The 27,295-nt window shown below is 41.6% G+C and overlaps 1 protein-coding gene across 1 annotated transcript in view; it reads right to left on the reverse strand.

Moving 5' to 3' along the window:
* Positions 1–25,716, reverse strand: part of LOC145400981 (uncharacterized) — a 30,685-nt gene extending 4,969 nt beyond the window's left edge. The window contains exons 1-4 of the mRNA XM_080273341.1: positions 25,567–25,716; positions 11,452–12,361; positions 5,921–6,008; positions 5,581–5,682 (exon numbers count right to left, since the gene is read on the reverse strand). Of these exons, the coding sequence (XP_080129467.1) occupies positions 5,581–5,682; positions 5,921–6,008; positions 11,452–12,361; positions 25,567–25,639 (1,173 nt within the window). The 5' untranslated portion in view covers positions 25,640–25,716. The remainder of the gene's footprint in view (positions 1–5,580; positions 5,683–5,920; positions 6,009–11,451; positions 12,362–25,566) is intronic.
* Between the last annotated feature and the right edge of the window lie 1,579 nt (positions 25,717–27,295).

The following is a 27,295-nucleotide window of genomic DNA, read 5'->3' on the forward strand; positions in this document are numbered from 1 at the left end:
TTCGACAGTCCAAAGGGTACCGTACAACAAGATCGATAATTATGTGAGACAGATTTTGACGTAATATGCTAACTCATGAATCTCTCTCTCTCTCTCTCTCTCTCTCTCTCTCTCTCTCTCTCTCTCTTTCGTCGTACCAGAGTTTTTCTGCCTGTTTTTTTTCTTTTCCAGCAGCAGGACCGGCCAGGTTAATTAGCTGCGAATGTGAGTAAACGTACGTGTGTGTGTGTGTGTGTGTGTGTGTGTGTGTGTGTGTGTGTGTGTGAGAGAGAGAGAGAGAGAGAGAGTTACTGATCTTATTTTCTCTCAAACATTCACTCACCTGCCGTCTTGCTGTCACTCTCACCCTCTCCCTCCCTCTCTCACGCTTAGCTTCCGTTCATCCTTCCCTACCTTTCATTTTCACCCTCCCTCCCTAACTCTTATCCTTACCTTGCTTACACCCTCCTTCCTTCACTTACATTCATCCTCTTTCCCTTTTCATTTTCACCAGCCCTCCAGCCCTCCCTCACTGTCATTCTCCCTTTCTCCCTCCCATTTTCTCTTCTGCCCTTCCTTTGCCCCCTCTCACCCCCTTCACCCCTCTCTCCTACCCTCCCTTCTGCTGTCACTTTCACTCTCTCTTACCCTCCCTCTCCTCACACACACACACACACACACACACACACACACACACGCTTCAAGCCTTCACCTTTATCACTGCACCGACACCAGAAATTTCTCCTTTGGTGCAACTTAATCTCGTATCCGGCATGCTTTTACCTTTGATAGATCTTCGGGCAGGAGTAAAGGGAGGATTTTTGGAGCCATTCATTCCTGTCTCTTTTTTTTTAAATGAAAATTCACAATATAAACATGGATGAACGGGTATCGCTCGTGTTTGAATCGTATAATAAAGGGAATCAAAAATAAATGGAAATGAACTGGCTTTTCTTTTTTATTTAGGTGAACAGAAAGAAAAAAGTGCTTGAACTGACTCCTCGTCTTTGTATAGATGAATAAGAAAAGAAATAAATATAATCATGAATGAACTGGCGTCGCACGTTTTTGCATGGATTAATAAAAATGTATTTGTTATTAATTGTGAATAAACGCGTTACTCTTTTGATGTTTTAGCATGACTTGTTTGGGCATGCGTTTGTGGGAGGAGAGGACCGTGTGACGTCTTAGGGTATGCCAGACGTCACCAGAATTAGGATCTCTGCACCAGAAACCGCAGCCTAGACCACTACGTACTCATTATTATTATTATTATTATTATTGATGTGGGAATCTCTCCAGGAGTTGCTTTGTCCGCCTGTCTCTCTATAATGATCTTCAGACGCGAGATGCTTCATTCCCGTTGACCTCAGCGACTTAAGTCAGAACGAAGCACACCGCACCACACCAAATCATCTCCCACACCACATCAAATCACTCTCCCACACCACTTCACACCAGCTCTCCCTCCCACACCACGCCGCACCAACTCACCTTCCCACACCCCACCAACCTACCCTCCCACCACGCCACATCAGCTCACTTCCCACACCACATCAAATCACTCTCCTGCACCACACCAGACCACCCTATTACACCACATCACAGCAAAGGTGTGATCAAAGGACACTGAAGGTCTTCCATCTAGTATTTTTATATACGTATTTCATTTTTTATACGGTATTATTATTATTATTATTATTATTATTATTATTCAAGATACAGTAGCCGGTCAAGTCAGAATGAGTACAGCTATTATACTTTTGGATTTCTCTCAGGTAGACATTATTGACATTATTGAAACAGGCTTACAATGAGTCTCCTACATCCCCACCCCCAACCAAGGCCAGGTGTTTCCCCTTAAGAATATTTAAGACTCGTACAAACTTTTCGTAACTCCCTTCCTATCCCCTGAAAGGAGGAGGGTGCACTGTAAGGGTAACTATAAGCCTTCAGTCCACCGAGCTCACCTCCAAATGAGCCTGGGTCCACAGCAATAGGAACCACGAATTTTTTTTTCTACTTTGTTGTCTCCGGATTATTATATTTTGCCTAAGAGGTTTTTCGAAATGGAAAAATTAGAAAGATCCGTCCTTAACACTTTCACTGCGATAGAGAGAGAGAGAGAGAGAGAGAGAGAGAGAGAGAGGTGCGAGCGACAGTAATTTCATCTACAGAAGTAAAAATGTGAGGTTAACTTTAAATTCACTTGAAAGGTTTTGGGAAGTTGTGAAGTGTAGCGAGAAAAAGCCGCCTCCGATGCCAAATGTAATTATCTCTGGCGAAACCCTAAACAGATTACCTTGTTATTTTTTAGGGAATATAGCGAACTTTATTTCATTTATACCACACACCACCTCCACAGCACCACCTCCAGAGCACCACCACACCACTCACGACACGACACAGCACATCACACCCCGCCAACACATCACACACCAACATTACAGCCCTCCACACCGCACCAAATACCACCATTCCGCCACCGCACCACACCACCACACACCCACACACCCCACACCACTTTACACCATCACACACCCTATCACCACACCCCACGACACCACAAACTACACCACACTCTATCCCCTGCCCAACAACAACTATCAACACACGCTTTTTTCTGCCATCCCTATTATGTCCATGGTGATATTGAATTAATTATTTTACACACACACACACACACACACACACACACACACACACAGTATGAAAAAAAAAAAAAAAAAAAAAAAAAAAAGGCTAAAAGGATAAAATGATGAAAAGTTACTCGACAATAAAAACTACCGGGATTTAAAGGGCACAGGTAAATTAAAATCCGCGATTAGTTTAAAGCGCCCGTGGGTGGTGACGTGAGAGGCCGCGGCATTTAAATCTTTGACTAAGCGTATCTCTACACCTCACTATTGCTCATTCACCCATTTTGTTTCATGTACGCTACAAACGTGACAACAGAACATACTTTGAACCACCTAACACTTACGAACAGTATTTAAGTCATTGTTAAGATTGCAGTAATTTAATTGAGCACAGGGATCATGCATAGAGGCTAGGGACCATGGACATCAGTTGCCACATGCCGGTTACATCACCCACTAATTTCCCACTTCACTGACTCCCGTTACTCAGGATTGTTACGTGAATGGGTAGGTATCGAAGTTTAAATTAATACGCCGTAGACCTAATAGTGATATACGGATTGCACATAGATATACCAGAAGTGCAGCATGATCCGTCACTTGTGTCTGGAAGTATCTGGCATGTAGCGTGGGGGCAGCTCTCTCTTTCCGCGTGTTCTCGCTTGATTTCAGATATCTGTATATACCCGGTACATTTCTTATATGAGTTCAGCCTTTCACGGACTAATGTTATGAGAAAAAGATGTGTAAGTACCTATTCTTGGAAGATATTGAAGCAACATAGTGATTAAATAAAATACTTACGTTGATAAAAATGTTAGATTGGAGTACGACTCTCCACGTGGCCACATCCTTCCATTTTGTCTGACGCTCACACCGACGGCAGGTTGACGCGAAATGAAAATCTTGGCTTTCTTCCTCCGCGAGTCTACATTTGCTAAAGTTCAATTATAGTTTGGGAAGCATGATAACTCTAAGCTATTTTCTGACACGCTGAAGAAGGTAGTATTTAAAACTGAGGAAATCGCTAAATTAAGCATCATCCTCCGTCCATTTAAAGTGTGGACCCTCTGCCGTGAGTCTGTCGCCTTTGGAAGGGATCAGTGTGAAGGCCACGATGGTAAGGTGAGGGTGTGCTGAGATGTGTACGCGTGTGGACCGTAAATACAAGGACTGGAATCGTCTTCGAGTACACCAAGCACCTTACATGTGAAAAGGGACTTGTTAATGAAGTATGGAGACGGATAAAGAGTGATAACAGCATTGAAATCACTTAAGATGGGAGATAACCGGAGTGGGCAGCAAGGCACGCCACTCCGCCATGCCACGTCACACCTCGCCACGTCACGCCAGGTAAATGATTGACCAGGTTTTAAATTACTTCACGAACTTGTTACTGCTGACTGATAACAACACAATAGGTCTACTTTGATATCAGAAATGACCCCTTTGATGAGACTTAGTGAATAATATAAACAGTTTGGTAGTTTATAAATGAAGTACTTAGAGGTCAAGGGACGTTTTGAGTATAGGAGTCTTTCTAGCAAGTTTTTCTAAGCTATTTATTTTGCCCGTCACAGTATATTCTCCTGTGTTGTAATTATTTCTCTATGCAGACATACTGTAAAGACATTAAAATAGACGGATGGACAAATAACAAGGGAGCCTCCTTAGTCTACAAGAATCGACCCCAGAATTGATATGAATTATTTGTATCATGTTCGAAGTGTGACGTTTGGAAAGTCTACCAGGCGATGTTTTCTGGTATACAGCTAGGATGAAAAAGCTAAATAACATCAATAGCTCAGTAATACAAATGCTCTTTCCATCACGAGATTATTGTTGTTTGGTTATTAGTAAAATGGGCATCAGTTTGATGTATTGGAAAGTATAAGCCATGTGGAGACGATGGAAAACGAGACTGACGAGGAGAGTGTTTGGGAGCGAGGTGGAGAGAGGGGTGAGAGATTGACAAGGAGAGTCTGTGGGGGTGAGGTGGAGAGAGAGAGGGGTGAGAGATTGACAAGGAGAGTGTTTGGGAGTGAGGTGGAGAAAGAGAATGGTGAAAGACCGAGAAGGAGAGTGTATGGGAGTGAGGTGTAGAGAGAGAGAGGGTGAGAGATTGACAAGGAGAGTGTATGGGGGTGAGATGGAGAGAGGGACGGGGGGTGATGAAGCTGAGGACGAGGAGAAGGGATGGGGTACAGACGTATTAGGGAGAGTTGGAGAAAGTTTAAATTAACTAGATAACACACACACACACACACACACACACACACTGAAATGCTAGTAAGCCAGAACGCGCAAAAACACAAGGAGAACCCCTCACAGCGAGACCACCAAAAATGACGACCAAACTCATTTAAATGTCATGTTTGAATAAAGTTAAAAAGCCTGCTTTGACCACGTGACATTTAACGTGAAATATTTACAACCACGTGAATCTGTGAGCTAACTTTTTCCTTTATTGCGTAGGTTATTCTTTTCTCTGTCCTGTCTCACATACATTACCCAAGGAACTGCATAATCTTTGTGGACATTTAACTCCTAAGATGCCGTCTCGTCTCATACTCTTACTACCGTCAGATCAGCTTAGATAGGGTAGTTCGTGTCGTAAAGGCCATATCTAAAGCTCCCAGTATGACAAGCCTTTCATGTGAACTTTAACTTTGGTATTTGGCGGTGATTTTAACCTAGAAACGCTTTAGCAATTGGCAGTGAAGGTGATGACTCGGTATGGTGACGTAAATGTTGCATAATTATTGTATTACGACCTCGATTAATGTTGCATTAAAGGAATACGTCGACATGGATAGACAGGTAAAGGTGTGTGTGTGTGTGTGTGTGTGTGTGTGTGTGTGTGTAAAAACCTGCCAAATACTACGTTCACAGGGAAAATACATGTGAACTTTCTTAATGTACGTGTCTTTGGAGTTACTGTTGGTAAGGATCGGGTACTTACGTAGAGGTGTCTGTTGTAGGTCACGGAGAATCGCTCGTCGTTAGTGTAGGTCTGACGGCCCACGGTGATCAGGCGGTGGTCGCGTAGCCGGATCCACGACACCTAAAAATAAATAAACAAAAATATAGACGTAGAGGCAAAGTCAGCAGTACAATAACCCTCCAAACTGCTAAATAATAATAAAGTAATAATAATAAAAACTGCTTAATTAATCAGTCGTAATAAAAGTTGGAGTTCTGTTTATTATTGACTGTACGATAACTCACTGATTTTTTTTTCCTTGCCGTACCTGTATTGTATTCCTCCTTCCCCTCCCCCTTTCCCCCCCTCCCCCACTCACCATCTCATGATCTGCCCTGTTGAGTATGACGCAGGGTATCTTGGCGGTGGTGCCCAACTGAGCCTCCACCACGCTGCCGTTCACACCCCTGCAACACAAACACGATACACGTACATATTACACCGTTTTACTTACATGTCAGATTGCTACACGTACACATGCTCTTGTACCTACACGTTACACTGTTATACTTACATGTTAGATTGATTTACATACACATACTGTTATACCTACATGTTACACTGTTGTACTTACATGTTAGGTTGCTATACGTACACATTACACTGTTGTACCTACACTGTATACTGCTAAACGTTCACACTCTGCTCATACACATTAATTATACATACACATACGGTTATACTTACACAATACCGTTATACTTACACAATTTACTGCCAGATTTACATGCTGTACGTTTAAACTGGGAGATATGTTGTTATACTTACACGTTATATGGTTATACTGATACACTATAAGGTACAATAAAGAAGTAACCCATTCCCTACGAGGACCCCTTTTTCTGGTATCTCAGGTGAGTCGATTCAGTTCAGGTGAGACTTAGGCCTATATCGTGCTAATGTCAGGTGATTGTTCAGGTAAGAAAACCCTGATAGTGAAGGGGTTAATGATTTTTTTTTCCTACTACCGTCACTACAAAAGCTCTCTCTCTCTCTCTCTCTCTCTCTCTCTCTCTCTCTCTCTCTCTCTCTCTCTCTCTCTCTCTCTCTCTCACTCACACACACACACACACACACACACACACACACACACACACAAATCCTTCCTGAGTAAAATCGTCATGTAGTGTTGAAAATGAAATCAAACTTACGGCATCGTACCGAAGGGGGTAAAATAATTCTCTTACTCTATCAACCATTTATGTACACAATTGATACACTCAGTAGCAGGTCTTCGTCAGTCTTTATTTATTTATTTATTTAATTTGGTCCACAGTGTATTTAAGCATCTCGAGTGGATCAACATTTTACTGTTTTATTTATATATTTTATATATTGAAGGGGGAAGGGAATATTTTGCATTTTATCAGCATTAGGTTTATTCTGCATTTATCAGTCTTTGGTTCTTTTTTTTCTGTAAATAGTGTACAAGTTACCTGCCAGAATTCAGACATTATTAGTACTGATGGCCCTATACGAACAAATTGAACTCATATCAGTCTCGAAATTGTGTTGTTTAATGAATACTTATGCAAAATGTCAGAACTGCTCGCCTTTTCAGTGTAACTCTGCTTTTGGATTATTGCTCAACATTTACAGAGACAGGAAGGGCTGGGTATCGCACACGCCTGACGAGCACAGAAATTTACTTAAACATTTGCACTGAAATTATCCCTCGACTGAATTTGCCACTCTGCGAACACCCCCCCGCTTTGGACCTATTCAGTTTTCACCTCAATCCTAGAACATGATTTCGATTTTCATTTTTGCTATATTAAGATTATTTTATTTAGATAAGGTGAGATAGAATTAGAGGTGTTATAGCCTTATTTTACCTGTCCATTTTTCACCTCAAGCTTAGGACAATTTTTTGAAGTTTATTTTCACTATGCCAAGATGATATTATTAGATTAGGAGAGACTTGAACTAGAGGTGTTAGGTATAGTGTTGTTTTACCCTCTCAGTAGAAGGGACATTTTGTAAGTAAATAAAAAAATCCATAGGTAGCAGAAAGCCGTAAAAAAGACCATCCTAGTGAAGAGAATGTGTCATGTTAGGGAGCGTACTCCTGTGATCAAGGTTAATGCCCTTTATTATCGTGGCGTCTTTATTGATTTTATTATTATTATTATTATTATTATTGTTATTACTTATTTATTTTCTTGGTGGATATTTCAAGGGTTCATTTTGTGTGGTAGTATAATGAGCTGTGAATAGGAAAAAGTGAATGAAGGAGGGTACCCTGTTGAAATGGAGGCTAAAGAGAAAATAGTGATAGTAAGGAGTAAGTGGAGAGTCTATTAAAAGATAAATATGAAAAAAAGGTGAATGTACACTTCTGATAATTGAAATAAGTATTTTAAAGTAACAAATATGTAAGATTGAATGAAAACATGTAAGGGATATAGATGGAAGAGCAGAGAAATGAGAAGCAAATGGATATACTTTAAAAAAAAATGATGAATGGAAATGATGCATCCAGAGTAGTGACTGAAGACGAGAGGTAAACATATTAAGAAAGTGGAGAGGAGAGGGAAACAAAGTGGTTGGTGGCGTCGTGTGAAGATATTGAAGGAGAGTAAAAATCTGAACACAAAGGCTGCAGAAGGACTGTGTGGAGGTGTACTAGTCTTTTTTTTTTTTTTTTTTTTTTTTTTACGCGACCGTGAAACCTTGAAAGGAATGACAAGAGTATCAGAAATCAAGAGTAAGATCAGTAAGTAGGGGACTGTTAAAAAAATGTATAATGATTGCGTAAGTTGGGTAAGATCAAAATTCTGAGTAACGAAGAGATTGATCAAGGGTAGAAGATTTTGTGCTTGGGTTGGATGGTATGGTCACAATAAAAATAGATATGAATAAGGTAAAAAAAAAAAAAGAATGGCTATACAGGGATATATATAAAATAGTTTGATGGTAAGAGGGGCCATGGAGAGCCAAAAAAAAAAAAGGTGGATGGATGTGGCAAGTGTATGTGAAAATAAGCGTGGAAAATTATAAATAGTATTTGTATGTATGGAGGTGCACCTATTTAGTTTAGCGGGTTCTTTTTCTACTTGGCAGTCAGGTAAATATCCCAAAGGGTTTTTGTGGATGGTTTTGCTTGTGAAATGAAGTCGGGAATTTTGATTTAGTGATGTGAAAATATATGCGGTTCGTTCACAGGGCTCTTCTTATTATCTTCTTTATGTATTTATTTATTTTTTGCTTTCATCTTCCCACCTCATGCATTAGTGGGAAACAAGATTAGGTTGATGATGATTCTGATATTTTTGTGTAAGTAGTCCTGTGTTCTTTATCTATTACCTGGCGTCATTAGCTACCTGCAGTATAATCTAAATCTTCACCAGGGCAGTCGCGATGAAAAGAACACTCATATTTATTGTTAACTCAGCTGCAGTGTCTTTTTCTCCGGCATCACCACGCGATCAGAGCAGCCTGTGTGTGTGTGTGTGTGTGTGTGTGTGTGTGTGTGTGTGTGTGTGTGTGTGTGTGTGTGTTTTAACGGGATTCTCTCTTCACCCTTCTACCCATCTTCTTACCATCCCCCCACCCCTCCCTTCATCCCACACCCCTCTCTTTACTGTCAGTCTTCTCCCCCTAACCCCCACCCCTTCTTTCCCTGCACCCAGCAACCCCCTAACATATCACGAGTATGATTGTGTCTGCTTTTTGTCTCAGCAGAACACAATGACACCGCAGACTCGTTACACCACTTCACAAAACTTGGGAAACAGTGCAGTGTTGATGTTTTCCGTCTCCCTTTCATCTGGTTTTGAAAAGTGAAATAGTAATTATAATTCTTTTAGTACTCACCGACATCAGCACTTCCCAATGTGTTCGTTGTTGGTTGGTGGGTAACTTTTTATTGATGTTTTGAGGTGGGTGTCGTATGTGTTGGAAGGTGTGTTTGTTTAGTGTGTAAGTGTATTGCCCTCCCTACACATAAATCTAAATATCCTCTTCTCTTACGCACACAATTTATCACACAAACTGAGGCCACTACAAGGAAAGACAAATTGCACACATATATTACAATTTCAGGTCTGTTTGTGAATTACGGTACGAGTCAGTGCATTACTCCGTGGTTGTTTGATGTGTTTGGGTTGGGTTTCGTGTTGTGGTAATCACGCCACGGTCACGTCATGTCACGGAGAGGGACTGGTGTGGGGGTAGGGTGAGGGGGACAGGTAGAGGGACTGGTGTGGGGGTGGGGTGGGGGGATAGGTAGAGGGACTGGTGTGGGGGTGGGGTGTGGGGGACAGGTAGAGGGACTGGTGTGGGGGTGGGATGGGGGGACAGGTAGAGGGACTGGTGTGGGGGTGGGGTGTGGGGGACAGGTAGAGGGACTGGTGTGGGGGTAGGATGGGGGGACAGGTAGAGGGACTGGTGTGGGGTTGGGGTGGGGGAAGAGGCAGAGGGTCGGGTGGGTAGGGTAGCGTCTTTTAACCCCTTCATTCTGGTGACGTCTTTAGTGGTATATTCTTGCTAACACCAGACCCTAAAAATGTATAAAGCACGTCATTACACCAGAGGGATTAAAAATGATATCCGAGTCCACAGAGGTTCGATCCCTGGCCTGTGGAGCTAGCAGACAGTTTCTTTGCCACTAGACCAACCTAACTCAGAAAGCCCGTGGGAGGGACTCGAAGGCAGGATAAGGCAGATTGGTAAGAGGATATCCAGGTAGTGAGGTGGCTGGGAGGTACCGGTAATTGGCTCAGGAGGTAGGTAGGAAAGTGTATAAGTGAAGGTGGGCGGGGTAGGTAGCGAGGCATTAGGGAGGGATAGGAGGTGGGTAGGCAGGTAATAAGAGTGACACAGTTGGGTCGGGATACTGGGGCAGCCATTGTCTCTCTAACCCTGACATTTGACACACACTAACTACATGACACATAGCAGTTACCCTAATCACACTGACACACTAATCACACTGACACTCTAACCACACTGATGCTAACTACACGCTTAAACAAACCATAATGACATGCTAACCACACAAACACTAGCCATTTCGCCACACTACTCTCACTGATTCAGAAGCGGACACTGACCTCGCTGACGAAGAGAAGAGGGAAGGAAGGAGCGAGGAAAGAGTGGAAGGGAATGAGAGTGAGGGAGGGAGGGAGGGTGTTAAGAGGAGGGGCGAGCCTAATGGAGGTGGGGAGGAGAGAAGAAATGGCCATTGGCGGAGACAGAGGAGGGGGAAATGAGAAGGAAGGAGAGAGAGAGAGAGAGTTACAAGAACCAGGCCTTGAGAGGCTCTTAAGTAGTATAGTGAATGGCTGTGAGTAGGATGTAGAGTGGTGAAGTGAGTCAAGTGTGGTTTTGAGGATAAGTAAGAGATGTACCGGTATACGTTCACTAAGAAGAAAAAGAGAAGGAAGAGAAGGAGGAAGAAGAAGAAGAGGAGGAGGAAGAAGAAGAAGAAGAGGAGGAAGAAGAAGAACAAGAATAAGAAGAAACGAAAAAATGTTTGATATCTGTAAAATTAACCCCTTCAGTACAATGATTCCCTTTTATTTATTTTTTTTCCTGAGTGTTCCATTCATTTGAGATTATTTTTCAAGCTATATAAACTGTGGCCTTTTAAAAATTGATCTTCCTAAGTTGATTTGAAGCGTTTGGGAATAGTATAGAAAATGAAAAAAAAAAAAGGGCATTAGAGAGGTTAAGAAGTAGGGTAGGCAGAGCGAGAGGTAAATTATAATATTGTTTTAGTTGAAGGAAAATTTAAGTATGCAAAGGAAGAAAAAGTTTTGTTGATTGTGAGGAAAATAAGCCAATAAAAGGAAAATGGGGCCCAAGTTGAAAGACGGAATGAGGTAGTGTGTGTTTAAGACTACTCACTTAAAGACGGCGTTGGTGATCCTGACGGTGGGCTCCTCCTCCCAGGGCCCCACCAGCAGGGACGGGTTCTTCAGTCCCTCGGGGTTCTCTGGGATGGCCGGGTCTCTGGTGCTGGTGTCGTCGTAGCTCTGTTTGGGTTCTGCTGTCCAGGTTCTAGGGGGCTGTGGGTACTCGTGGCCGCTTCCTATCAGATAAGTCCCCCTCGCCTTCAGCTCCTCGTAGGCAGATAGGGACGAGGCATTGTTGAAATCGATCTTGATGGGGCTTGGGAGGGGTTGTGGGAGCAGGTAGTGGGGGTTGTGGTGATTGTTGAGGGGTGGTGGAGGGTTGTGGTGACTGTTGAGGGGTGTTGGAGGGTTGTGGTGATTGTTGAGGGGTGGTGGAGGGTTGTGGAGGTTGTTGAGGGGTGGTGGAGGGCTGTGGTAGTAGTTGGATGGTGGTGGCAGTTGGACAGGGAGCTGGTGCAACCCCTCTTGTCGATAGTCGCCCTTCTTTTGGTAAACTTCTCCCTCTGTCTGATAAATCGCTTCCTTCTGATACGGTTCGTCCTCCTCGTACGACTCGTTCTGATTGTATTCGCTAGCGTAGGGGTCGTTCTGAGGGTAAGTGTCGTCTTGGCTCTTTGGATCTTTCTTATATTGGTCGGGTTGATAGAGGTGGTGAATTGAGTCGTCCTTAGTGTATGGGTCTTTTTTATGTGCGTCTTTTTGATGGTTGCTGTGGTCGTCCTGAGTGTGTACGACTTGTTGATATGGGTCGTGTTGATAGGGCTGCAGGTTGATGTCGTCCTTGGTGTGTGAGGCTTCCTTGTACGGGTCGTGATGATAGGCGTGGTGGGTGCGGTGGTGGTCGTCGTGGTGGCGGTAGGTGTCGCTCTGGTGTCGTGCCCTGGTCGTCGCCTCCGCTGAGCCTGCAGGGAGAAGATAAACCCCAGATTAATGAACGTGACTAGTGGCAAGGCAAGACATATCACGTACTTTGTTATACCGCACTCTGGATAACACACGAGTTTGATTTAGTACCTCCCCCCCACCAATTTTGTTGTTCTTGATTTTTTTTGCTGTTATTTTGTTGTTGTTGTTGTTGTTGTTGTTGGACACCCTCATGATCCTCTCTGACTAGGCTGACCGGAATCATGGGGATAGCCATAGGTCTGCTTCAGTTACGTAATTTCATCAGTGTAGCTCCAGACGATTTGCTCAGCTGAGGGAAATATTGGGAGGGTTAACACACACACACACACACACACACACACACACAAGCATTAGAGAGGGAATGTTAGCTTTACCTTTATCAGCAGTGAGATACGGGGAAATTACAGAGACAGACAGACGCAGGACAGACACTTTTATACTTTTCCTTATTATTAATATGAATTTATATGAATTGCTTTTAATCCATACAGTTTGTTGATGTCAGCGGATATAAAGGGTAGTAGTAGTAGTAGTAGTAGTAGAAGTCGTGGTGATGATATTATTATTATTATTATTATTATTATTATTATTTTGTTATTATTATTATTTTGTTATTATTATTACTTGCAATCCCAGTCTCATCTGAAACGTGAACCCAGTGGACTGCAGGCTGAAGTTGCCCGCTTCCTGTGCTCCACCATCCTCCTTCCTGGGGATAGGGAAGTGGATGAGGGACGTTTGTATAACCGTTCACTTGTGCCACGCAGTTATATCAGTGCCACCAAGTGAAGGCGACCCTCTCCCTCCACGCTAGAGTCGGGTATCATTGTTTAATAAAGTCGTCAGGTGGTGCTATGACTCAAATAAAAAGACGTGATCCTGCTGAAGATCTAGAGGACTGTGTGTGTGTGTGTGTGTGTGTGTGTGTGTGTGTGTGTGTGTGTGTGTGTGTGTGTGTGTGTGTGTGTGTGTCAGAGAGGTGGCAAAGTCTTTCAAGGACATAAGTGATTCCACCCCACAAACTTTGCCAGCGTCCATTCTGCATTTTGGTAACTTTTCTTTGGCTAACTTGTCTTTCTTCTGGATTTCAGACATGGAAGGTTGCACGGGCGCTGTCTCATGTGAACCTCGCACACCGCACGAGGTATGGTGTGTTTATATTCGTTCAGTATTACAGTTCCAAGGCTGAGATATAGAGGGGCCAATATCTTAGTTGGGCATTTCGAAAAAGAAACAAAGAATCATTTAAGGTTTTGGTATTAAAGAGAAATTGCTTTTGTTTAGGAGCGTACTGGTTCACTTAAATGTTTGAAGTACGTGAGTTCATTCCTTAAAGGCATTTTCTTAATCATACTGCCTCTTTCATCTTTGAGAGAATGCTGAGCAGATCATTAACACATTGCCCTTGCGTTCTTTTGCACTTTATTTTTCATACTTATTTACCACATCAGATACGAATGACTTTGAGTAGTTGAGGGAGGGAGAGCAGTTATTCAGTAAAAGTTGGGGTTGTTCTTTCTGTAATTAATATATTTCCTCTTCCTAAAGACTCTTATACATCGACCAACATGATCATTGGCCCTTCTATCCCACAATATATGATTTTATCCCTGATTCTTGGTTTGAACGATGATGCCCTTTCTAACATTTACACGTTACAAACACACAGCAGTACAGTACCGTATTGTTTTCCTGTGGCCTCAGCCTGATTCTGTAAACCCAATAGTAGCTGTGTAATTATTGCTAAACTGACCTGTAAACACTGAGCAACAGTTGAATCGTATCTGAGGTACTGTTAAGTGTTTTAGGGTGTAAAATGGGTAGGACGGGACTAAGGAACACAAGAAAGAGCTTAAGTTCTCTGTTTCTCTAACGTATAAGACTCTACAGTGTCCACAAGATGACAGAGAAACATAAAACTTAACCATATCCATACACGGAAGTCTCAAAATACTGTAAACTTGCTATGTCTCAGCGATTTTTCATGTGTAAGAGATTGTGTTTTTTATTGTTTATATCTTAACTGAAGAGGTTATTTAATGCTTTCAAATTCTTCTTTACTTAGAGAGGTCGCTCCTAAATTTAATGAAATCTGGACCTAGCAAGTATGAAATAGGCCAGTATGTTATGATAGTATGTTGTTGTTTAGTGTTACCTTCTCACATAACATCCCGACGTGTCACCTTACTCTACCACATAAGCTGGATATTACAGCCTCAACAAAGACCAAGGAGAATTATACATACCGAAGTGTTATATTATTCCTACGTTGCCTAAATGATACTAATCCTCCTGGATAACATAATCGTCGTTGATATAATTAGAGGTGAGAATCGTGGACTTCCAGGGTCAGTCATGGGTGTGGTAATTATAGGTGGATTTAATTATATTCGAGGTCACCATAGGTCAGCTGATGTGATCCGTGTATTTTATGGTAAGGTAAAGGGGTGTTTATTTTTATTATTATTATTATTATTATTATTGGGAGTAAGATATTGACTTTGTTATGATTTTGAAGTACATTATGTGAACACACACACACACACACACACACACACACACACACACACACACACACACACACACACACACACACACACACACACACACACACACACACACACACACACACACAACACACACAACACACACACACACACACACACACACACACACACACACACACACACACACACACACACACACACACACACACACACACACACACACACACACACACACACACACACACACACACACACACACACACACACAGATGGCTTAACTCATGGCCAGGGGAACAAATGGAACGCCACAAATCCCTGATACAAAATACCAGTTCTGGTATTATTCAATTATTTGTCCAACTAATGTGTGGTGGTGAGGGGGGTGTAGAGGGTGAGGAGGGGTGGAGGGGGTGAGGAGGAGGGTGGGGGTGAGGGGCTGCTGGGGGGGAGGGGGATCTGATTAGTGCCGTATTGTAGTTGGCATTAGAGGCTTCGCAGTCCCTTTTCCATGGCGACTGATTTTGCGTATTACACCTTAATTCCCTCGTTTGTCATGTATATCGTATTATTGTTGCCAGTGAATGCTTCGTAACGCCTCTTACTCGGCAATTTATTCTGAATATTACGTCATATTCCCTTGACTCGTTTATGTCTTAGTTTATTCTTGCTGTTACCTTTTTTTTTTTTTTTCCTTAGAACAATCTTGCGGTATTCTGGCCTTTGGTTCCTTGTTTCTTGCATTAAAAAAAAATATTGGTACTTCCAGACACTCATTTATCCGAGGAGAAACTCGTGTAATTTATGTGATCTGATCAAGACTTAATTAACCCTTTCACTGCTACAGATCTGGTGAAGAAAATTGTCTTGAAGATGCAGAAGTAAGATGGACGTCACCGGGTTGAAGGGGTTAACTTTTCTTGGTAGTTAATCTTCTTCGTTTTAATATCAAAATTCCTTCCATCGGTATTTACACAGAAGAGTACATGGCGGTGTCTTGTGCTGAATAAATCGCCTAGGAAAATGTATCAAGAAATCTCCAAAGTCTCTGAGATGTGCGAATCTATGCAATTTGGGCTGACAGTTTTGGGAGAGGTGTTCTGTTGCGTCTGGTTTAATTATTGGTTTCTCTCTCTCTCTCTCTCTCTCTCTCTCTCTCTCTCTCTCTCTCTCTCTCTCTCTCTCTCTCTCTCTCTCTCTCATGGTTTTCCCCAGTACATGATATTTCCTTACGTTTTTACTTACAGATGGTTTTATATAAGTTTCATTCTTGAGTTCACGAGTTTCTACATCTACTGCCTGTCTTACTTATAATTCTGTCTGCCTCATTATAAGTAAATATAGGTAGATAGATATAGATAGATAGATAGATAGATAGGTAGGTAGGTAGTTAGTTTAGATAGATTGATGAGTGAATGAATGAGTGAATGAACACACTATTGGAAAAAGTCTTAGGTCCTACACATCCCTGTTTCATAAATACCCTATCCCTTAATTTTCCCAATCTCATTTTTCCCCCTCGATAGTTATTACCTTGTCTATTAATTTCCCCACGCCATTAATATCCACTAACCCATAATCTATCCCTTCTCATAATTATCCCACACTTGTTATTTTCAGTACCCCATAATTTTCGCCTGGCTCAAATTTCCCAAGTCCATTATATCACCACCTCGTAATTTCCCCATCCTTAATCTGCCTTCCCCCATCCCCCCATCTCCTCATTGTTTTCCTGTTTCGTAATGTCCCCCCACTCCGGTCTTTCCTCTTTTTCTGGTTATTTTCCCACTCCTGTTATTCCCTCTCGGCTTGTCCCCACTCGCTTCCCACTCAAGTTAAAGGTGAAGGGTCCTCACCGCATCCCACCACCTCTCACCCCACTCTGCCACACCCCACTCCGCCACACCCCACTCCGCCACACCCCACTCCGCCACACCCCACTCACCCCACCTTACCCTGTTCCACCCCACCGCACCTCGCACCCCTCCTTCACCCCACACACCATTCCACCCCTCTCATCCCACCCCATGCCTCACTCACCTCATCCCCCTCACTCCACTACTCTCACCCCATCCCTCTCACTCATCGTACCCTTCATACTTCACAATCGTCCCACTCCTCACCCACTCAGTTCCATCCCTGACTCCACCCCATCCCACCCTCTCATCCCACTCCTAACCACTCCACCCCTCATCTCTATCTCCCCACCCTTGTCTCCCCACTGTATGATTCACTTCATATGTTTTTATCTCTGTCTTACGATATCAACTTCTCAGGTGTTGGGAGTGCTAAGCCGACCCCTTGTTTCTTTAACCCTTTACAGATGCTTTACTAAACACACCTTATGTAACTTATGTAGGAGGTGGCCTGGTATGAGCACTTTTTCTATACTCCTTTTATCTTAACTTGGCCGAGAATTTCGTCTTTTTGGCACATTTCACGTTATTCTGTGACATGATAAGACAATATTGTGGCTTTACCTCCTTTCCATAGCACTTCTTCGTGACTAGTATGGTATTTCAGTGTTACTGTCTTGCTACAACACAGTATTCAAGATGGAGGGATAGCATTTTTTTTTTTTTTTTCATTTTCTCCTCCCTTTACTTGACTTCCTTTAGAGTCCATGCTGCTTAAATTGTACAGGGTCCGCAGCTTGTTTTCCTGTGTGTGTGTGTGTGTGTGTGTGTGTGTGTGTGTGTGTGTGTGTGGAGGGGGGAGGGGGGATCACCACATACACCACATCTGAACAGGGTGGAGTCAAAGGCTGTTTGTCTCATCAGTTTCCCCACCTCTCTCTCTCTCTCTCTCTCTCTCTCTCTCTCTCTCTCTCAGTCTTTTCCATCTGATTACTTTTTTAAGGTTTATTCTTTCCATTCTCAGACGATTTTCATCAGCTTGGAATCGACTTTTGGAATTTGAAGGGTTTTGGATAGATAAATGGATGGATGGATAGATAGACAGATGGATAGATAGATGGATTGTTAGATAGATAAATAGATCAATAGATATATGTACAGAACTCGAGACTTTTGCGTAGGATTCACATTTACAAATAGAGAAATAACCAGAATACGCCTTAACCTTTGAGAAATACAAATTACCAAGGAAATACGGATTACCTGGGAAATACGGATTACCCGAGAAATACGCACCTGTTCATAAATTCATTGTGTTCCAGAATAAACAGCAAATACAGAGGTACAATTCCGCAGGCAGGAGCACAGAATTCTCCCCGGTACTCTCTTGAATTCCTTGCTTACAGTTGGTTGGAGTTCAGGATTTCAGGATTTCCTCTCTCTCTCTCTCTCTCTCTCTCTCACACACACACACACACACACACACACACACACACACACACACACACACACACACACACACACACACACACACACACACACACAAACTTTTCCTGCTTTTTTTCTCCTTGTGTGTACCATTTTAGGCTCCCAGTGTGTTGCGTCGCTTCGTCAACATTAGCAATTTTCTGTCAGGCATGGAGTTCAGGGTTACATGCAATTATTTTCCTCTATATTGTTTTCTCTTTAGTGTTTCTTGTTCTGTTGTCACCCTAATTGGTAGTGTGCTGTACGGTATTATTATTATTATTATTATTATTATTATTTGTTGTTATCGCCTGCCTGTAGCATTGCGAGGCGATGTAGTTTTTGTCAGTGTGTGTGTGTGTGTGTGTGTGTGTGTGTGTGTGTGTGTGTGTGTGTGTGTGTGTGTGTGTGTGTGTGTGTGTGTTTGGCCAAAATACCTCGAAATGTTTTGGACGAATTTTCACCAGACCTTCAGTAAATAGCAACTATGTGGATGTGCAGAAGCCTCTCTCTCTCTTTCTCTCTCTCTCTCTCACACACACACACACACACACACACACACACACACACACACACACACTAATCCCCATTGACTCTCCGTCTGTCTCCCATTCCCTCTCATTCTCCCTCTCTCTCTTTCCTCTTCCTCTTCCTCATTCTCCTCCTCTCTCTTCCCTCACCTCCCACCCTCTCCCCCTTTGTTAATCAGGCCTCTATCCCCCCCCCCTGGCCCCCACCATACAAGACAAATTTTCCCAGGTAATATCCGGCTGATGGCTGATTAGCTACCTGGCAAATTAGGTCTACCTTTTTCACCATCTTTTTTATTATTTTCACTTTCCCCTTTTTTTTTATCCCTTTAACCTAATTATTTACGACCTGCCTGATGATACAAGACTTATACCTCTTGTTGATTGTCTCATTTGTGTCCTGTCGACTTTCTCGTGTGTGTCTTTTTGTCGATTTTCTCATTTTTGCCTCTGTCAACTTCCTCATTTTTGCCTCTGTCAACTTCCTCATTTTTGCCTCTGTCGATTTCCTCATGTGTGTCTTTCCCTCTGCCTGTTTCTGTCTGCATCTGTCTGTGGATCTGTTTGTACTTCTGTTTCTTATGTAGCCTATTCCTACATACCGGTGTATTTAAAGATTTTGTATTTCTCTGTATATATTTATCTATCTGTATATATTGCCGGAGTCACGGTATTTCTCTCATATTGTGCTCGTTTGCCGATCTGAATGTCTTCTGAATTGGCTCTTTTGTAAATCCAACCTGTAATGGACGTTGAAAATGGGTATTGATAGTGTGTCCTTCATGTGTTGGCATATATTCACACAGACAGTCAGTATAACACTTGGACTTGCACATGTAATGCTTTTCCTCCAGACACCCCTTCCCTATTCGTACTTCACCAGCATTAGGAAGGACTAATTATAGCTGTCACTCTACCAGGCGAGGGTCCTTTATTGCACTGAACTGCGTGTGGACTTAAACGGGTGCGGAGCTATAATACTGCACGTCCTGTCTCAAAGTTTACCTGAAATAACTACAATATAAGTCACTTCTATTGCTTATCTTTCCTTCACTGTCATGCATTCATCCCCTCTTGTACTCTTCCACTTTGTCCTCTGTTTTATCTCCTCATTCGCCCATAAACATCTTTGTCATAAGTTTACTAACCTCTCATTTTCCTCCATCATATGCATTATGGTTTTTTGGCAGTAAAATTATTGTCTCCATCCCCTGAGATACCCTTTGTAATTTACCAAGCCCGTCCCGATCACTCTTTTCTTCCTAGCCTATCAGTACCCCTTCCCTCCTTTTTTTTTTTTTTTTTTTTTTTTTCCCTCCCCCACCTATTTGTCTCCCCACCCCCCTCCCATATGTAGGTAGGTGGTTGATGTGTGCACCTGTTTATTCATCGTAGTGGCTGTTAGTGTTATATCTCGCAGCTCCATTTGTTTCTGTTTTAGCCAAGGAAAATCTTACATATTGTCTTGTAGTACACAGACGACAATATTTCACTTTTTTTTTTTTTTTTTGAGGGTTATGAAGAAAATGGGACGGGGTTCAATAGATGAAATTAATGCTTTTTTCTTCATTTCATTCATTCATTCATTCATTGGTTCATTCATTCATTCATTCCTCATTTCTGTTTTTCTCCCTGTCAGTCTGTCATCATTTCACATTTCTTTCTTTCTGCCCTTCTGTCAGTCTGTCTCAGTTCTGTCTTCTTTCTTTCTTTTTTTCCTCTCCCCAGTGCAGGTCATGTTGGTGTTTCTCCCAGCGTGTGTAATCAATACCCCGCCTCGTCTGACATCAGGCTGTATTCATAAATTTTCCTAAGCCAGATTTGTGCATTAGATTGCTTGTTAATACATTCCTCTTCACTCATCCATCAGTCTGTCTGTCTATCTATCCACCTATCTGTTTATCTGTATCTCTGTCAACCTATCGGTATGTTTATCTGTCTATCTCTCTGTCTGTGTGTATCTCTGTCTACCTTCCTATCTGTCAATTTATCTACAGCCAGACACCATTATCCCGTAAGAGGTGGCCACAAACAAATCCCTTCCATGTCCCTCTGTCCTCTGCTATTTGGCTGCCTTCGCTCCAACTCACACTTCCCTCTCATATATCTGCTATTTGGCTGCCTTCCCTCCAACTCACACTCGCCTTATATATCTCTCACCTCCATTCACTTATACACCTATTAAACGCTCCACAACCGAACTACAGTGAACAGTAGTTGATGAAATATGAAAAACGGTGTGATCGTCCCTTAGGTTTATGTTCAGCATTATGTTCAGTAAATGTTCTTAAGTGTTCAGAGTAAGGTGGCTAGATTATACAGTCACCTTCACTTATACACTTATCAGACACTTAACAGCCATACTACAGTGAAAATCAGTAAAAATCCATAGTTACATTTTGAAACCTAATTTTTCCATATAATTACCTATTTATATACCTTTTTTTAAACTCATTAGGGGACCAAACTCCTGAAAACAAAACAACAGTCAATAGGAAGGAAAAAAAAGGAAGAACCCAAGGATGTGTGATTATGATTGGCTGTTATTTCAGGCTCGTAAAAACAGATTCAGATCCTTTATAAACTTGACCCCGTGGAATAAAAACAAAGATTGGAGGGCTTATTTTTGTTACCTGCCCTTCCCTCCATTATGCCACCTGGAGGCCTGGGGCTTAATTACGAGAGAGAGAGAGAGAGAGAGAGAGAGAGAGAGAGAGAGAGAGAACGTAAATGAAAATTATAATCTTTGTCATATAGTTAAAAGCTGAGAATGATTTTACCGTATAGTTTACAAACAGAAAAAAAGTATGAAAAAAAAGCAATTATGTTATTAAGTAAAGGTAGGTAAATGTGTGATCAGTTAACCCCTTCACTACGAGGTGTTTCAAACTGTGTAAAATAATCTATCTATCCATCTATATACCTAGGCTGCTTCCCCCAAAGAAAGGGAGGTAGCCGAGACAGGACGACACACTCCCAGTTTACTCATCCACTCAAACACATTCATTCGCATCTTAGCCCTAACCAACTCTCCTGTTTAAAATAATAATGGTAGAAAAGCGTAATCGGCGTATTGCAGGTGTTGGGGATTGTAGCTTTTGTACTGAATATAATCGTCTTTCCTTTGCAATACTACTACTACTACGAAGACTACTAATACTAACACCCTACTACTACTACTACTACTACTAATAATAATAATAATAATAATAATAATAATAATTGTAGTACTTGTATTAGTAGTAGTATAGATGAATTAAATATGGTAAGTCGTCTTTGTATGGGAGGGGTAACTGAATAAAAGTGTAATTATTGTTGAGAATAAACAATTATGTAAAAAGTGTTTCGCGTTGAAGGAAATATAAGGTAAATTGCAGATCTAAAAAAAAAAAAATTCTGCATTAGATTTCAGAATAATTCAAGCGGTAGAGAGGGAGACCGGGGATGAGATGGAGGGATGGAGTGGAGAGGTATATGAGAGAGTGGGGGTGATGAGAGTTTGGCAGAGGACAGCGAAATGACAGAGTACAGGAAGACATGGAGGCGATTTGTTTGTGGCCACTCTTTACAGGATTGAGGCGTCTGGCAGTAGATGGATAGATAAATATATAGAAACACAGGCTAATAATATACAAGTAGTGGTCATAGGACACAGGGAACATTAAAATAACAAAATATATATATAATAATGAAATACAGCAACTCGAAAATGGGGAAACTGTACAGAGAATTAACAGAAAAAAATGTACCAATAATAAGAGATCACACTGCTGAGAATGAGTGGAAGACGAAAGAAGTGATTAATCTGAAGAGAAATATATGAAAACTTAAGGACACACAAAGACAAACAAGAGAAAAAATACTAGCAAAATATAAAGAAAAGATCACCTACCGACGAGATGAAAATTGGAGGACAGGTAGAATGGAAGAAAAATAAAGCCAGAATGATGAGGACATGATATTGGAGAATGCAAAATATGGAGTAATATGGAGAAATTCAATGTGAGAGTGAAATATAAGACGGAATTTTGGGTACTGTGGAGACAACATGAAAGTCAGAATTGGAGAAGGCAAAATTTGAAGTAAAATGGAGAAATTCGATGTAAAAACTGAAAATTGGGGATGATAAGAGATGAAAAAGAAAGCCATTAGGGCGGGTAACAGTGCCGAGATCAAAGCCAAAGCCAGGTAGGGAGGCTTCAAAGACCGGATTATACACCTGTTGGGGGATTAGGTGGGGCTTTGTGTGTTGTCAGCTTAGGTTTTGACTTTTTTCATTATTTGAAGGTATCATTTTCCTTTTTTTATGTTGCCATCTTTTATTTAGACTTTTTTTCATCATTTGACGATATCATTTGTGTGTGTGTGTGTGTGTGTGTGTGTTGTCATCTTTTATTTAGGCTGTCTATTTTTTACGGTATCATTTTCCTTTTTCTGTGTGTTATCTTATTTTTAGACTTTTTCTTACGGTGTCACTGTCCTTTTTTCGTTGTCATTTCACAGAGTAATTTTTCGTCAAGTTTCCTTTCACTCATCCTCTGTTTCATAATAATTTCCTTCTTTTTTTTTTTTTTACGTAATTTCTCTTATCTATTTTCATTGTCATCTCATCATTATTTTTTTTTTTTTTTGCCCCTCCTCTCCCTCCTCTTCTTCGCTGGCATCTGACAATTTTTTCCCTCATATTTCTTTCTCTTTTCTGTTTCATTGTTATATACTTATTTTTTTGATTGCTTGTCCTTTTTCCCGCTCTTTTCTGGTTTCTTTTATTTCTTCCTTTGTTCTCTCATCTCTTTCAGTCCCTCGCCATCTCCGTGCATCTCCAGCAGTCACTCTTCATTTCCCTATCCCTCACAGTATTCTTTTATCATTTCCCTTTCCTTTGTATCTCCATTGCTTTTATTAGATTCTCCATTTCTTCTTTCCACCTTTCTTCCTCTGTTACCCCCGTCCTTCTCCAATTGCTCTTCCCTACATTGCCAACCTCCTCTTCCTCTACCCTCCCCACCCTGCCACCTACCCTTTACCCTTCTTTCCCAAGCCCTCCCTTCCTTACCCTGTTACGTACCCCTTCCCTACCTCTCCCAACCCAGCTACCTACCCCTTCCCAACCCTTTTCCACCCTCCATCTACCCTTTCCTGTTGCTCCCCAAACCTTCCCTTCTTCACCCCGCCGTCTACCCTTTCCCTTTTCCTCCCCTAGCTCTCTCCCCCATCATGGCACGTCCTAATAATAAGGGGCCTCGTGAAATATATGCCAGATATGAGGCGGTTATTCTTGAGTGAACTGGGAGGAATAATTAGTATATCAACATGTCCAGTTCTCGACGGAGGTATATTGGCCACTGACGGCCTTATGTGGGAGTAGAAAAAGAAAAAATTAGTCTCCCCTCCCCTCGTAATTTCTCCACAAGGCCATTGGTAATTGTAGCTCATTAATGACAGAAATGGACTCGTGGTGATAGGAAATTATGGTTCATAATTAAGCCTAAAATAGACTTCTGATTTGTTGCGCATTTTTCCTTAGACGCCTTCTATATTAGGGGGTGGCAGGGTAGCAGGGGACAGGTAGGGGATGGTAGGTGACAGGGAGGAGAGGGGTAGTTGGAGTGGGATGGGTGGCAGGGGTCTGGTAGGGGATGGCTGGGTGGCATGGGTTTGGTAGATGATGGTTAGGTGGCGGGGTGCTGTGGGGTTAGGTGGGGGACTGTTTGGTGGTGGGGTGAGGAGGGGTAGTTGGAGAAGGATAGGAGGAAAAGGGGAGGAAGAGGGTGGAGGATTGGTTGGGATAGGTTGGAGGGGATGGGAGAGGAGAGAGGAAGGACGGAATGGCAAAGAAGTGGAAAGGAGAAACAAGAAGAAATGGGAAGGGAGGGAGGAGGACAGTGATAGAGGAAATGGATCGAAATGAAATTATAAGCAGGCATTGGGATAGATAGATGGGCGTACATTAAGAGCAAAAGGAAGGGAAAGGGAAAGAGGTAAATTATGAATGGAAAAGGTGCGGAAGAAAAATGTGGCAGAGGGTGGGAGGGACGAGGAAGAAATTATTAACAGGATTTAGTCTTTGTACCTAATTAGGACTCTTTAACCAGCAGGCATAATGACACTAATTGCGGGGTCATTATATTTTGCTGTGTCGTGGCCTGATTTGCCCGCCTCATTAAGATATCTTCACAACACACGAGACCTGTATAATAATCGTAATTTTCAGGCCAGCACTTTTACCCAAACATCTGGCAGCTTTGTAAATTAGAGTGGCAGTTCATGGTCACCAATATTTATGTCTTTTAATTAACACTGCCGGTACAGGTGTGGGAGGATATGAAGAGGGTGCTTTGTAGTGGGAGGATGTGTCGTTGCTTAACAGGGACGAATAATATCAGAGATTGTCCTTGGGGTTTTCAGTAATTCAGCCGATTTGGTGTTCTCATTCAGTCAACCCTTTAATCTGACAACACCTGGCCATCAACGGGGCTGAAAGGGGTTAGGAATCATTGTCAGGTGGAAGTGAACGTCGTATAGGTTGGGAGACAGCAAGACGTGTTAATATATTCATTTTCGCCTCTGTGATGATGATAGGATTTTTATGAGGACTGATAAGAATAATATTTATATCAATTTTCATATATCGTATCATCTCTACTGCCATGGACTTTCATCCCTACATCATCATCATCATCATCATCAACAACAGCAACAACAACAACAACAACAACAACTATAAAACAACAAAAGTTATTGCAGTGCTTGATATATATATACATTTGGAGTATCAGCAAGAGACATATTAGTTATTAAGTGAGGACTGAAGTAGAGCTAATATTTTAGAGTTTATACTTACCATAGAGCAGAGAGAGGAGGAGGACGAGGATGAGGGTGGGATGTGTGCGTCTGTTCCTGTGTGTTGGCATCATCGTCCCTGCACTACACACACCCACACATTATCATTATTGCCAACACCTTCACTACACACAACCAGGTCTTCACTACACCTTCATATCCAACACTACGGATATTTTTTATTGTTTTAAGATCATGGTTAATATTCACTGTCTCACGTAATCAATATTAACCACTAATGATTGTTTTGTAACCATAAGTGTGTCAGTGAATTTGTTCCTCAATCACCAGTTTAGTAAAGTTGGTTATTTCACGTCAGTATCCAGGTGATTTTCTGTACCGTCTGATATTTAACATTATTGGTAAAACTTTTTGTAGCTTCTGGTTTTAAAATATCACCACACTTCTGTATCCATTTCTTTTCTAGTTTATTATTTTATTTTATTTGTTGACACTACGTTTTTCTTGATGTCTTTATTAATCTATTTCTTCGTTAATATTGTCGTCTGTCTTTTCATTTTCCTCTCTCTCTCCTTTTCTTTTATAAATAATGATGCATCAGGGGGTTTTTCTTCTCTCTGGATTGTCACTTTCTTTGATTTCCATATTTTCTCACTTTGGTTTATAGTCAGTCACTGTTTAACCATGCACTATTTTTTTTTAATCAGTTTTCATCAGCTCAGCCCTCGTTTCTTTTTTCTTTTTTGGATTGTTAGAATAAACTGATTTCTTGAACCTTAATTTCCACACTTTGATTTAGTTATTTCTGTATTTTTACTATTTTCAATTTTCCTGGTTTTCTTTCACTTGTTGGTAGTTTTCTGTATCTTTTTTTCTCTTTATTCTGGCTTTACTTTGTCACAGAAATTTCTTGTTCTTTCTATTTTTTCACATTTATTTTACTTTTGCTGTATATTTCAGTGTTATCTTGCCTTTCTTTCTCTCACTTTTGTTATTTTTCTTTCTCTGTTTCTCTTCTTATTTCCTTGCTTTTTTCTGTCCCGTATTTTACTCTTATCGTGTTCTGTTATCTCTCTTGTTACATTTCACTTCACTTTTGCTTGGGATAGCCTGTAAGGAAAGTACATTAAATAAATTAGTTACTCCCATCCGCCTCTCGCATAACGCCCCTTCCAATCATCGCTAAAGTGATGTGAAATTCGGCGAAAAAATATGGAATGTTTTTAAAAATGTGACGCAAAAATGTTCGTGGCTATTCGATTTTTTTTTTTTTTTAAATTATAAACGACGGAACTTGAATTTTTATTTATACCGAGTGTCATGCTGAGTTGTTATTATTATTATTATTATTATTATTATTGTTATTATTAATAGTTATTATTATTATTCATTTTATTGTTGCTACTACTACTACTACTACTACTACTACTACTACTACTACTACTGCTGCTGCTGCTGCTGCTGCTGCTGCTGCTGCTGCTGCTGCTGCTACTACTACTACTACTACTACTACTACTACTACTACTACTACTACCACCACCACCACCACCACCACCCCTCCTCCTCCTCCTTCACATTACCATCATCATCATCATCATCATCATCTTTATCTTCGTCATCAGCATCACCATCACCAGTATAATCATCATCATCATCACCACCACCACCACCACCACCACCACCACCACCACCACCACCACCACCACCAGCACCACCACCACCACCACCACCACCACCACCACCACCACCCCTCCTCCTCCTCCTCCTCC

The sequence above is a fragment of the Coenobita brevimanus genome, chromosome 54, assembly GCF_032717465.1.
Source record: "Coenobita brevimanus isolate Jiangsu-jjx chromosome 54, ASM3271746v2, whole genome shotgun sequence".
Lineage (NCBI taxonomy): Eukaryota > Metazoa > Arthropoda > Malacostraca > Decapoda > Coenobitidae > Coenobita > Coenobita brevimanus.